The sequence below is a fragment of the Amblyomma americanum genome, chromosome 4, assembly GCF_052857255.1.
Source record: "Amblyomma americanum isolate KBUSLIRL-KWMA chromosome 4, ASM5285725v1, whole genome shotgun sequence".
Classification (NCBI taxonomy): domain Eukaryota; kingdom Metazoa; phylum Arthropoda; class Arachnida; order Ixodida; family Ixodidae; genus Amblyomma; species Amblyomma americanum.
In genome coordinates this window covers 176,920,336-176,934,814 of record NC_135500.1, presented here as the reverse complement: position 1 = coordinate 176,934,814, position 14,479 = coordinate 176,920,336, and the positions used below count along the sequence as shown (strand labels likewise).

At 43.7% G+C, this 14,479-nt stretch overlaps 1 protein-coding gene across 2 annotated transcripts; it reads right to left on the bottom strand.

The window, feature by feature from the left end:
• Positions 1-406: 406 nt before the first annotated feature.
• Pgk (phosphoglycerate kinase) lies at positions 407-14,451 on the bottom strand. Of its 2 annotated transcripts, none has more exons than XM_077662362.1 (12): positions 14,230-14,451; positions 13,744-13,794; positions 13,511-13,663; positions 13,266-13,410; positions 10,885-10,988; positions 10,484-10,603; positions 10,135-10,249; positions 9,877-10,056; positions 9,322-9,398; positions 7,978-8,078; positions 6,648-6,746; positions 407-727 (listed from the first exon to the last, which is right to left on the bottom strand). In XM_077662362.1, the coding sequence occupies exons 1-12, from the start codon at positions 14,289-14,291 to the stop codon at positions 561-563; spliced, it is 1,374 nt and encodes a 457-aa protein (XP_077518488.1). In that variant the 5' UTR covers positions 14,292-14,451; the 3' UTR covers positions 407-560. The 2 variants fall into 2 exon arrangements, with proteins under 2 accessions (XP_077518488.1, XP_077518489.1); XM_077662363.1 differs by lacking the exon at positions 407-727 and adding an exon at positions 5,851-6,079 and having other exon boundaries at positions 14,230-14,449.
• Positions 14,452-14,479: the final 28 nt, after the last annotated feature.

Below are 14,479 nucleotides of genomic sequence, written 5' to 3'. Positions count from 1 at the left end.
AGACGTGTGTCATTATAGCTGTGTTTTCACACAAAGGGAGGCTCTTGGAATGGTTTTTAGGTTTTCTTTTTAATGCATTTATCACTTAAATTTTTTTCGTTCATTAAATGCCATTTTATTTTGCTTATTTTTTAGACAGCCCTCGCGAGGCCGTGCTTTGCAAGTTTTCATGGTTTTTATTGAGCCCAAGTTTGATCCCAGCAATTACGAAATGCACAGAGTATTAAGAGTGACATCAGATAGTTTCCTAATTTGAAACTATTGTGTATTCCTCGAATATTCCTTTAACGAGTTACTGTTCAGCAGCTTCTTGGTTTTTAGTATGTGGTCATATTGCATTTATTACACATTTCATGCCTTTGTTCTAAAGATGCACTGCTCATTTCTGCAGAGAGCCAAGAAATCCTTTCATTGGTGAGATTACAAAGACATCCATGTTTAATTTCTAGCAAAACATGCTGTGTAAGGAGCTACCAGCACAGAAAGGCCCATGGGTTAACTCTTGCCAGGTGCAGGGACATATGCAAGCATGGCGAGCAAGGCGGGTAGCAGGAGTTGTTTCATCGCTGGCGACGGACCCTGTAGATGGCTATCATCACACCCAAACCGACTAGCAAAAGCATTGCTGTTTGAGCTGGGTAGCGCTTAGCCATGACCATGGGGTTGAAGCAGCAGCAACATCCTCCAGAAGCGTCAGAAAGGTAGGCTACACCAGGAAGCACCTTGCCTGAAAATCAATGAAAATTGGAAGGTGCTTGCAAGTTACCAGGTTTCGTGTTCGAAGCACATGAATTACAATAGGCTAAATTAATACTAAACCGTCTTTGGCCAGGTGACTTTCAAGAGTAAAGATAAACTTTTCACTTTTCCCTAAGGCAGGGTAGTAGCTGTAATGTACAGGCCCCCTGAGTTCTACAGAAGCTTGGACCATGCCAGCACAGATGGAACGTCCTTGTGAGCGCCCACACCTTGACCCACCTGTACACATTCTCCGTAACCAGAAAATGTTACTAAAAATGGGAAATGTGCAAACACAGGATGAGGTAGAGATGAACAACACAGGCGCTTTGTTTGCACTCTTCCCCTTTTTAGCAAAATTGCACCAGATAGCCCACAGCAGCACCCCCAAAAAATGTATGTGGGAGTTTCTGCTTACGACATGCTATGCTGCAAAATCCGTGACCCACAAAAAAGTCTATTTCTGTAAAGTGAATAATATGGATAACCTAGTATATAGTATTTGTCCTTTCAGTGCTGTTGCTTGCTCGCTACTTAAGCAACAATTTCCAGGCACTGTACATCAGGCATCCAGCTCCAGCTATGCCAAAAACCCAATAATCTTTTGTGCTTGAAAAAGAAATCTCTTGTTCTGGCCTGTCTGAACTAACCTTAGATGAAGCACATAGTGTCATGTCGAGTGTCAGACATAGCTGACACTCGATAATTTACTTGAAGGGGAGCAGAAATTTATTCAAATCAACGAGAGAATTTTTCATAGACTCAATGCTGACGTGACCAAAGTGTCGGTGCAAATAATCGTAGTTTTAAGTAAGCTCAAATCAACGAGAGTTCGCAGTATTTTAGTCTTGGTTAAGAATTGAGACCAAGTGAAGTATGACAGTCAGCTAGCCGATTGGTAAGCAACAATGGGCTCGTGCATGTTTTGAATGGGCACGTACAGCAGATTGTGGCATCTTCATAACTGTAAAAAGGGACTGCCTTCCACCAAGTCAAATTTCTACTGTGCCAGAATGCAGGACAGTAACAACAGGAAGGAAAGAAGAGAGGGAGCGGGCGAGTGCAAGGCATCTGACCACACTTAACTCCAGTGTGATCGACTGAGTCTACACGGGAAGCACACTTTGTTAAAATGAACTCTGATGGCTACATGCAATGCTAGCCCAGGAGATCATGGCAGTGAGCTGCACAAGTACAGCAAAGCTATCTCTTCACAAAATTTCTAAAAATTAACAAAAATAATGCCTTCATCCAGAAATAGCAAAAATGCTTTTGAATACAGCCGAGATTTTAACAATTGATCAACTAGATTTTGTATTTACTTGCATAATGAAAGCACCTTTTTCCCAAAAAATCTCGGAAAATTCAAGGTGTGTTCATTAGACGGGGTAACTATTCAGAAAAAAAATTAAGCGGTAAAAACGGAATAAAAAGTAGTCTGGTGTAATAATTCATCGGATATGACTGCCCTTCGAAATGAATAAAAACGCGCCCTTCAGGTTTTGGTGTGCAAGAGAGTAGTCAACAAGTTCTATCATAAACCTGCACGTAAAACTCTCAAAGCAGCACACAATTCTGCCCAAAGAAAGCAGAACTGCAGTTCAGCCTAGCAGCCGCCGCGGTGGCTCAGTGGTTGTGGTGCTTGGCTGCTGATCTGAAAGACACAGGTTCGATCCCGGCCGTGGCGGTCACATTTCGATGGAGGCAAAATGCTAGAGGCCCATCTATTGTGTGATGTCAGTGTGTGTTAAAGAACCCCAGGTGGCCGAAATTATCCGGAGCCTTCTACTGCGCCGTCCCTCATAACCTGAATTGCTTTAAGATGTTAAAACCTATAAACCAAACCAAACCAAACCATTTCACCCTATCATAACTCATAGCATTCGGTGCAAAGCCAAAAGCACACAAGTTGAGATAACCCTTAGTATGGCAGGTCGAACTTGAATACCTTTTTGACCAAGTGTGGCTACTACTGGTTCTCGAATTCCTCGCATAACATTTTTATCGGCTGTTCATTCTGTAGGGTGAAATGTACTAGTCTTGACATTCGACAGATGATGCTTGGTTATTGAGTAGTTGCTCAGGCGTTGAAAATATGGCGCCTGATAGCATTCACTGTCGTTATCAGCAGACTGTGCCCCGAAAGAAAGGGGTGTGTCCATCACGCGAGGGAAAAAAATTGTACTTTTCGACGCCCAAAGTAGGGGGTGCATTCATTATGCGAGTAAATACGGTATTCATAGAAACCATTGAGTGTTGAAAAAAAAAAACTGAAGAAAAACGTATTCATGAGTTTTCAGGTGAACAAAGAAAGTAGTTGGAATTTTAGAAAACTACACAGAAATCCTCCTCACATCAGTCATGATACAGAACTGGCAAGTAAATAAAAAAAAGGTGCAAGTTAAAATGAAGGCACCAGTTGTTGCTTCAGTTTTCGCCAAAAGCTTGGAGATTAAAGCACACATTTAAATGCACTTTTAAACACACGATGTGCATGGAGATTGGAAGCAGTGCCCACCTTAAAAGAGCATGAATTAACTGTGTGCGTGGAAATGTCAGGTAAGCATGACCAGAGACTTTGGCTCTGCCAAACAAGAAGCCCTGTGGAAGATCTCAGCTACATGCTCCTCAACGCAGCTCTCATCTGTGTTGTCTGTGCTAAAAATAGAGCCACTGCACTCAAATGCATTCAGTACACAGTGATAACGTTTTCTTGTGGCATGCTCTAAATTCTTAAAGGGCCCCTTAAAGAGTTTGAACCAAGAGTAAGAAAAGTGAAAGTGTCATAGATATTGAATTATCCACCACCTTCCCACAACAATTTTCGATCTAGCGATATCGGAAAATTAAAAACTACCCCCTTCCTTTTTTCTTTCAACACGCACACCAGTGAAGAAGAAAGATTACAGGCTGGAACTACACTCCTTGCCTGCACCATCAGCTTCACCCGCCCACCTTGGAGAGCACCCTGAAGTGAAGGCCCAAAGAAAAACATTCTGTCCTCTTCCCCCTTCTTGGTAGTTTTTTTTTTCTTGGGGGGAGGGGGGTCACCCCCCTGCCACAGCATGACAATAGAAGGGAGATGGGAAGGGAGCGATGCACTGCCGTTTCCAGCCAGCCATGCCCCCCACCTCTTACGTCTAAGAACAACTTTGTGGTTTTTGGCAAGCCAACGAAAGCCGCTCACGAATGACATCATGCGGTCCGCATTTGGTTGTTCGGCAGGATTCGCGCGCGAGACTGGCAATGGAAGTCAGGACGAGGTGTGGGAATGGGAATTAAAAAATTATTTGTAAATTATCAGCTCGCTTCTAAGGCATGAGCATTCATTTGCTCTACAAAATGCACACATTTTATACACACTTTTAAAACCGGTTTGGTTTTGGTTTATGGGAGTTTAACGTCCCAACGCGACTCAGGCCGTAGTGAAGGGCTCCAAGAATTTCGACCACCTGGGGTTCTTAAATGTGCGCTGACATCGCATAGTACACGGGCCTCTAGACATTTGCCTCCATCGAAATTCAACTGCCGCGGCCGGGATCGAACCTGCGTCTTTCGGGCCAGCAGCCGAGCGCCATAACCACTCAGCCACCACGGCGGCTACTTTTAAAACCGTTTCGTGGGCCTTTCGAAAGTTTTGCTTTCTATAGCAGTCTTTAGTTATTAAGAATGCCATGAGGATCTATGGGCATGGACTGTTGTTCCATTCCTTTTTGCAGCAGGATAACAGTGTGCGAAAGACTACTGTACTTTCTATTCTTCTGTGCCCGGGAAAGCTCGCACAAGTAAACAAATGATCAGGTGACTGGATTTCGTGTTACTTCCTCTGTGCCTGTGGATGAATGCGGAGCTATCGAAAAGCAGTGGTTTATGCAGTGGTGAATAGCTGTTCACTAAAGTTGGCATAGCACTGAACAGTGCAACTCTACTGTTCACGACCACAGGGCATTCATCGTAAATGGTAGATACATTGATCTCTTTTGTTGGCGATCATCATGAGGATGACTCAGCTGGCTTCCTAAACTGCACAGGTGGGATACACTTGTGGGACCTTGCTCGTCAGGCTTCATTACACTACTATAGGTAGGCAGGACTACACACCACTGCACTAGGCAGGAGAGTCGCAAAAGTAACCAATCATGGCATTATTATTCCTGTCTTACCTTAGCCAGTTTCATAAACCAGTATTAAAGGGACCCCAGAACACCTTTTTAACATTTAAACGGCTTTTAGTCTGCAAAATCACTGGAAACAGTACCAGGTGGGAATCCCTTGCCCATAAGTATTGTCCGAAAGCACTGTTTATAAGAGAATCTACCAAAGATCAAGACATTTCCCCTCTCGTTTTTAAGCTTGCCCCTCTCTAAAGATGTTTCAGAGCCCCTTTAAAGTCTCAATGTTGCCATTGTGAAGGTGGTTTATTTAGTACAACCTTTTTCTAACCACTGCAGCAGCGTGCATTTTTGCATGAAGCAAGAAAAGTGCAGGAAAGCATAAGCAAGCTTGGCATGCTTAGGTGCCACTCAATGCCTGCGTGTGTACCAACCAAGTAGGGGCGCAGTGTGCAAAGCACATATAAGCATGCAAGCCAAAAGCCACGTTTTTATCAGACTTCTCTAAAAATGGATGTGAACGCCAAGAAGCACCAGAAAGCACATCCTCAGCAGCACTGCCGTTTGCTTCTGCTCCCTCGGCTGTTAATGTACAGCTAGCAAACCGAAAGAATGGCTCAGGGCACATGACCGTTCAGGTTCATAGCGATACTCCAGAAGCACAAGGCTAGTTTCACATTTAGTATACATACGGATTCTGTCTATAAACCTTTTCACGACCCTTGAGAAAATCGGTTTTCTGGGCTGTGCGGAGAACGTGGAGGAGCTTAATCCTCGACTCTTTCCTGTACTATGAGCACAGCCCAGTGCCCAATATGGCGGCGCCGAAGGACCTCTTTTTGAAAAGGTCTATATGTTCACAAATGACAAACACTTGACTTCACATCCGAAGTGCATTAGGTGCACAAAGCATTCAGAGTGGCAGTGCCCCTGTACTCAAAAAGCTGCAGTGAAGCAAAAGCCACCAGCTCTAACAGAAAAAAAAAAAAAATGGAAGCAGTGCACTTTCAAGCTTTTATTTGCCACACAGAACTGGGACATGAAAACTGCAAATTCACAAAGCCAATGTGAGCACACCTAAGCAACCTTGGAGGACGCTGCACTCTTGCTCTGTGCAGAGCCAAATGTCTGCTACACCACACACACAATGGCAAAAGGCCGGCAGTTGAGAAAAGCAGGAACTGCGTTTTAGGCATCTGACAGGGCTGCAACGCCAGGCAGAACTTTCCCTGCAAAATGGGAGATAAAATTTGGTCAGGAAAGAAATTCTGCAAAGTGCCCTGTCGGCAAGATTAGCCAGTGCCTTTTCATTCAAGCAGCCAGTTTTGAGAGACATTACAGACCAATGGTGAAACTGCAATGCTGGCACATACAGCCTATCAGTACCTTCAGTTTGGAAGTATATAAAACGGTCATGTGCAAAGCCAACCTGCTGTGAATAATTTCATACAAAAACCAGGCACTGTACTACTGCAAACGGACCTGCGCGGTGGGCTTTGACACCAGTATGTGCAAACAACTATAAATACCCTATTAGGCAATGCTTTTTAATAGTCAAGAAGGCTAGTGATTTTTCGTAATTTTTCACCCAAAGTGCCTTAGTTGTAATGATGACAGACTGTGTCTACTGAATTCTGTTAAAATAAGTCACAATGATGTTTTGGTACAAATGCTCCCTTTTGTCACATAATCAGGACACTACTAATGGAGGAGGACAAAGTTTGGTTTGCGGACTCTCTGTCAAGCGCCACAGGACATTAACTACACAGACCAGATGCAAAAATAGACTGAACTCACCTTCCAGAAGCTCGAGACTAGCTCCACCACCAGTGCTGACGTGGCTGACTTTATCTTCAGTGTTCCACTTGGCACAGCAAGTTGCGGTGTCCCCTCCACCTGTGTTTCGGCAAGAGCAAATGATGAAGCCAGTGGTCTGGCACTAATCTGTGGGATGCATATGTACCCTTTACCTTGGATAAGTGACAGCAAGTAGTTACTATGAGGCGCACACTGCAGTAAATTATTGCAGGAAAGCAGCCTTTTGTGCCTCATTCACATTACTTCTTTTCCCTTTAAACAGAAAAGAGGCTTGTCTCCCCAGATTGGGATGAAAGACAATAGACCCCTTTCTTAAATGTTAATCTGGCTACATCTCAATATTGCATGCCCCTCTAATGGTAGAACTGTCTATTAACACGATAACGTTAAGGAGCTCACGTCGCAGAAAGTTAAGCAGAGAATGACTAATTCTGCATGTATGAGCATTCACCCATTAGCGCTATCGCATCGTACTCTTTAAGAAAACGGATAAGAATATGTAGGCGTAGCCTCCGTGTGTTATGAAGCAGAACATGTCTCTATGGTTACTGTGACAATGAAATGAGGACCTGTGGGGCACTAGCTGGCTTTTTGCCCTTATTGTACTGAAGACCAGTGATACCGTGATTGGAGCAAAGCAGAACAAGGCGAAGCTGACTTAACAAATTATGCAAGGCTTATTATGTGAAGAAAACTGTACCACTTGAAACACAGAGGGGAAGAGAGCAGTGGACAACGCATGTGTTTCAAGTGCTAAAGTTTTCATCATGGGCAACCAATCTGCCTAAAAATGCAGACTGATGGGTGAGTTGGTATGACATAATAAGGCTAAAACAGCGCAGTCTGCACAAGGACGAGGGAAGATGAGACAAGACGTAGCGCTAACAGTTACCCAGCAGGTCTCTGCAGTGAGGGTGCTCGTCTGTCAGGAGACAACTGGCCATTGTGCTGCCATCTTTTCCTTGCGCGAATGCGCACACAACATTAACCTGCGCTCTTGCCCTCAGAAAGTCAGATTTTATTGACTAGTTCCACTTTTCTTCTTCAGAGAGTTCACCTTGCTGTTTGAGATACGTGCGCACTTATGGCGCTTCTTGAATGCTTATGTTTTGGCCTTTGCAGCTAATAATGAAACTTTTAACTAAAGTTATAAGTTTAAATCAGCAAAGATACTGCTCAATTTCAAAGGCTTTTAAACACATTTGAAGGAAGGCTGTCAAGTTAGCTTGAGGCCTCACATCTCCAAAGCTTGGATCACTACATACTGCAGCCCACAGCTAATAGCCACCTTTTCTCAAATATGGCTTACCAATGATTGTAATTGTTCCTTTCCCGGTGACCTCGACAACAGCATCCATGACACCTTTGGTTCCGGAAGCAAAGTTGTCCCATTCAAATACGCCCATGGGCCTAGAAAAAAGTGATTTATTATGTTTCACCGTACAAGACTGCCAGTCAATGGAATGTAAAGTTGAATGTAGCACAAAGAGTGAAAGTGGTACAAAATCTGCGACAGCATGACAAAGATTTGTTATATGATGAAATTCTAAATAACCAACTTTGATGCAGACAGATGCTAGTGATGCATCAAGCAGAATGATTGCATTCAATTGTAAAGCTCTTAATAAAATTATACAGATAACATTATCAAGAAAAGAAAAGACACATACAATACAATGTAGAAAATGCACAATTTTCTCCAAGATGCCATGTGATACATCTACCCCTAGCTGGCTGTACTATTTACTCTTGTCTTGCAAATGGTTTATTGGTTTATGGGGGTTTAACGTCCCAAAGCAACTCAGGCTATGAGGGACACCGTAGTAAAGGGCTCCGGAAATTTCGACCACCTGGGGTTCTTTAACGTGCACTGACATCGCACAGTACACGGGCCTCTAGAATTTTGCCTCCATCGAAATTCGACCGCCGCGGCCGGGGTCAAACCCACGTCTTTAGGGCCGGCAGCGGAGCGCCGTAACCACTCAGCCACCGAGGCGGCTCTTGTCTTGCAAATATAAACAACCAACTACAAATGGCAGTAGTACTTAGCTCTCAAACTTACCCTCAATTTTTGATGCAATTGATATTTCAAATCAGCTGGCTGCACTTTAAGCCCATTTACTTGTTTGCTTGAGGTAAATGTGCTTAATTAAGTCATGAGTTGAACATGCACTTCCATGAGTACTGTAGAAAGGAAGCCAAAATTCAGGAAGGATGTGGTGTGTGACTGAGTCATGTGGAATGGAGACAATGACTGCCATCTCTTATTGCAGTTTATGGTTGCAAGGACCATGCGGTCATGCTGGGTTGAATTCCTTACTCTTTTAAGAGCATTCATTAAATAAAAATAAGAAAACGGATCACAAGACAAAATTGGAGCATTGTACCATATAAACCATGCATTTGATAAAGGCCAGTAGTTGCTGCACCACAAAGTTCTTTTCAGGCATTGGCCTATAAGAAGAAGCATGCACATAAGGAATGAAACAAAGCACAGCTGTTGTCCTCAAAATTCAAGCGCAAAAACAGTTAAGGACACGTAACAGTTTCAACTGTGTAATTTCACTACAAATGCTATGACTCACTCACGGCTCGCAAGTTCAAGCTAGGCTATTCAGCCACATCGCTTGGAATACCCAAAGAAGAAACATACCCGTTCCACACAATTGTCTTTGCCCTCCTCACAGCTTCTTGGAACTTGGCCGTGCTTTCTGGTCCCACATCCAGGCCCTGTTAATATGAGAAACAGCTGTCTGTATGCATGCACTGCATAACCGTAGAAAAGCACTAAGGCGACACACAACTAAAGCACTGTGGACTAACTGCAAGATACATGGGCACCCCGCTCATTTGGAAGATTTAAAATTTTACCTTAGCCTTTGCATTAAAAATTATTTTTTATTTTTTACATAAACTATGTGCTTACATGCGTTTATCTGTTAGCTATTCACAAAAGATTTTTTTTTAATTCAGGGTCATGATACAAAACACAGTTTTAAACAACAGAGCACGAAGTTGAGCTATGGTTTATTATTATGCAGAATACTAGCACGAGTAAACAGGACAGGCTCACTATTTTTGAAAGCATAGCAACTGTCTGAACAAAATCAATCATATCCCAAGATATATAGAAGGAAGCCCATAGGGGCAAGGTACTGATCATAGCACAAAGTTCAAAGTTCACAAAAAAAAAAGTGTGAACACTAACCATCCAACCAGCTGGCACTCCAGTTTTCACATTGCCTTTTCCAACAGCTGCCTTCTCATCAAACTTGTCGCCAGTAACGAAGTCGACTGGAAGATGGATCTGGACGTTATTCTTTTTTGCTTTCTCCAGAAGCTTGTTGACAATCCCAGCTCCATCACTGTCAAACAGGGAGCTTCCGATCTGTTGAAAGTGGTGCGAAGTAGTGAGGTAACATTTCACACAAAAAGGTGGCAAAAAAATGCCAGAGGGTCACAGTACCTCCATGTTTTCCGTGACCTTGAGGAAAGTGAATGCCATTCCTCCACCGATGATCATTTCATTAACCTTGTCCAGCAAGTTTTCAATGAGCTGAATTTTGTCCTTGACTTTGGCTCTGTAAAATGTGAACAATAAGCAGTGTGCCATATGCAATCACTGAGCAAGTGGAAAAGAAGTGCACATGCACAAGGCCTTCAGTAAACTCCAGAGCAAGTATATGCCCTAGTAATTTCACTACCAGCATATGGCCTCAGGCACAGAGCAAAATACACCTAAGGAGGTGTGCCTGAGAAAGAATACAACAAAACGCTGCATTACAAACTGAACAACCACATGAAGCCAAGCTTACCCTCCCAATATGGCAAGGAATGGCCGAGCAGGGTTGTCTAAGGCTTTGCTGAAGTAGTCCAGCTCCTTCTTCATCAGTATACCAGCAGCCCTCTTATCATGCTTGATTCCGACCATGGAACTACACGAAGAGTTGTCTCATGTTAGGATATGCCACTTTGCACAGCAATCACGTTTTCAAGACCATCACGAGATTGGAGCTTGGCTTCAAAAACAATTGTTGAAGACGTGCAGCTAATATACACATGAAAAGCATGCGGTGCTTGTATCACTTTCTTATCTCTCCTTTTAAAATTTACGAAAACTTTTCAACAATGCTGTAAATTTGAAGAGTCTAAACAAAAATAAAGCAAATATCCAAGACCCAAACAGTAAGATGAAAAATCCATTAAGTGACAATACCTGTGAGCTCGATGAGCAGTTCCAAATGCATCATTGACGAAGACATCACCAAGCTTGGTCAAGGATGCTTGAAACGCTGCGGTGGCCTCGGGAGATGCCTTGATCTACAAAAGATAACTGGTTTGAGTCACAAGTTAGCCGGACTTCAAACAAAAAGGAGCTAGAACAGCAGCAAAACAGCAGAATTTCACCAAAGTCTGAAGAGAAATGAAATCTTAAGTCTGACGAAAACTCGTCTGGTCGGGTAGAAGATTCATGTATGAAGAAAAAGGAACGCCGACCAAAAGGTTGTTGTTTAAAACGAAGACATTTCGGCTTCCATACGGAAGCCTTGATCACTTTCATATGGAAGCCTTGAAGCCGTGATCAAGGCTTCCGTATGGAAGCCGAAACGTCTTCGTTTTAAACAACCTTTTGATCGGCGTTCCTTTTTCTTCATACATGAAGTCGTCTGAAGAGCAGATAAAAGTGAGGAAGGCACTGCAGTCACATTCCATTAATTCGCCTGGAAAATGAAATTCAGCAACCTTGTTCTTGAATTAAACTGTTCAAAACCTTTGAAACCTTTATTTATGAGAAGTGTCTTGTGGTAGGGCCTGTACTCTCACTCATAGGCAGGTATGTGCCTTACAATGCTGATGAGGGGTGCAAGGCCTGACCAGCACTGTCTCCCTGCGCAAAGAGCTGTTCTGCAAGCCAAACTGCAGTTGCCATTTCAGTTACGGCCAGTCGTCTTCTTCACTAATGATGCCTTACTATAAACTGCACAGCACTGTGCAATCTTGACCTCACCTCACCTCAACCTATCAGGAGCAGAGTTCTTAGGCTCCTCACATGTAAAAACAGCACATAGCTGGTCAGGGCCTGTGCACTCACCAATGACAGGCACTGCACTTTTCCACCATCAAACCTTCTTATATACAAGGATCTTTGTGAATTCTGCTCCTGATCAGGTGTAGGGACAACTATACACCCCCTTTCCAGCTTTTGCAAGCCTAGTTTCTACACTTGAGAAAAAAAAAACTGGAAAGGGGGTGTATAGTTGTCCCTACACCTGATCAGGAGCAGAATTCACAAAGATCCTTGTATATAAGAAGGTTTGATGGTGGAAAAGTGCAGTGCCTGTCATTGGTGAGTGCACAGGCCCTGACCAGCTATGTGCTGTTTTTACATGTGAGGAGCCTAAGAACTCTGCTCCTGATAGGTTGAGGTGAGGTGAGGTCAAGATTGCACAGTGCTGTGCAGTTTATCTTTGCCACCTGCCCTGCCAGAGGCAGGTGGCAAAGTGGAGAGAGGGAAGACAAAGAGGGTGGGAGGCATCTGCTTGTGGGTGGAAAAGTGGAGAGGAAAATCCCCCTCTCCACTTCCAGGGAAGATGAGGGAAAAAGTTTTATTTATGGTTTGGTTTAGTAAGGTATAATGTCCCAAAGAGACTCAGGCTATGAGGGACGCCCTAGTGAAGGGCTCCGGATTTTTCGACTTCCTGGGGTTCTTCAACATGCACTGACATTGCACAGTACACAGCCTCTAGAATTTTGCCTCCATCGAAATTCGACCGCCGTGGCCGGGATCAAACCTGCATTTTTTGGGTCAACAGCCGAGCGCCATAACCAATGAGCCACCGTGGCGGCTGAGAGGAAAAGTAGGAGATAGAAGACTAAGAGAGGGTGGGAGGCAATGGATGGTAGGTAGGGGAGAGAGGAGATGGGTGTAGCACATCATACTGTGACTGCTAGGTTGGATCGGGAGAGTGAAGCGGAGGTATGGCAAGTCACACAGCAACTGATGGTCTGGATCATGCCACCTGCTTGCACGGTCTGAACCCATCGGTGGCAATGGCTGCTCCATTCGGGGGGAACATTCATGCTAACGGATATTCTGACACATCAATCGCACTGATCGTCTGTACTTTTTCTTTTAGCACTTTAGTATGTCTGATATCATTTAAGATTCATGCGATGGAGTCAACATGTGAAGTTTGATATAATGAGTTCTTCCTGCACAGAAAAACTTGAGCACTTGTTTGGACATTCCAACAAGTCAAATCGGAAATGAAAAACAAACTGACCCTCCTCCAATTGCAGGAGTTGGCAGCAGTAATTGCACAATATGTGGGAATTAATTCCACTTCTTAGTCCTCACGTAAATTAGTACTAGAAATTAAGTCATGCCAGAACAATATAAATGCACAGAGAAGCTATCTGACCATAAACTCTCATGATGTGAAGAGCATTCGTATGATGTGAATGAAGAAAACGAAACTTGAGGCTGTTTTCTTTTCTTCCCTGGAAGGTTATCATCCTGAACACATTGCATTTACAATCCACAGCTAGCACACACTGCAGCAGCCTGATGCTACACACCCAATGACAATTTTGTACCTTTTGTCCCTGTGCATCAACTCCTTTTCCTTCCTCCTCAACGTGGAACCTCAGGTTCTCCAGCAAAAAAACGGTACCATGTGCAGGATTGGCGCAAGCCTTCTCAGTCTCAGGTCCCACACAATCTGGCAGGAACTGCACATCTCTGCATTGCAAACATGAAACAAACAATCTAGTTAACCTTAAAGAACAAAATGTGCAGGGCAGTGTACTGCATACATACTATTCACGTATCTTCACATCACCTGTTCAGAAGGCGCTTAAGTTCTTCAGCAACAGGGGCGAGGGTGAATTTCATGTCTACATGACCATCCGGCCGGCCCAAGTGGCTCATCAGCACCACAGATTTTGCGCCTTTATCAATAACATGCTTGATGGTGTCCAAGGCTGCCACAATTCTGAGAAAAAACAACAGAAGATGACAAAATTCGGTTCACTCTTACACTAAGTCGAAGCGGGTGATCGCGAAAGCATTTACCTTTGGTTATTTGTAATTTTTCCATCTTTCAAGGGGACATTGAAGTCGACTCTGAAAAGCAAAAAAAGAAAAACGATCGTTCAGATATAAATTTTCTACATACAAGATCGAAGAGAACATTCAAGGTTGCGAAAGGTCACGCAATTTAAAGGAATGAACTCGACACTCAGTACAAAACCCAGACCGGCTATGCTGAGAAATGAACCGTGTGCACATCTCTGTGCGTGCGATTATGTAAACCGTTATATTGTGCATTTCATTTAATCTTACGCTACACATTAATTAGCAACAAATACTAGGCTCAACTTTTATACTGTCAACGTACAAGAAATTCCAGCACGATTCATGCTTAGCAGCAGCGTCCGGCGTACAGACGCGCGGAAACACGAATCCATTGACGTTTGCTCCCACTTCATACTGACGGGGTCAGCCGCTTAAATTTGGCTACTTAATTACTAGGTTCGCCAAACGGATCAGCTACTTCACCTTATGATGACTCTCTTGTCCTTGACGTCCAAATCTTTAACTCCAAGCTTTTTAAAACTCATAATTGCAGAGACGTGCAAGCCACCGATGACCTTCGTTCGAAGAAAGGTTGCGGAAGGTGGGGGCCAAACCAGGACCTCTCCTACGCTTCCTATGCTGTTTTTGGTTTCGTCGGTTTCGATTTGACGCTTGCTGCGGAAGTGCCCGAGCAAAGCGGATGCAGCGCCGGCAGCACCAGTACCACCAGTAC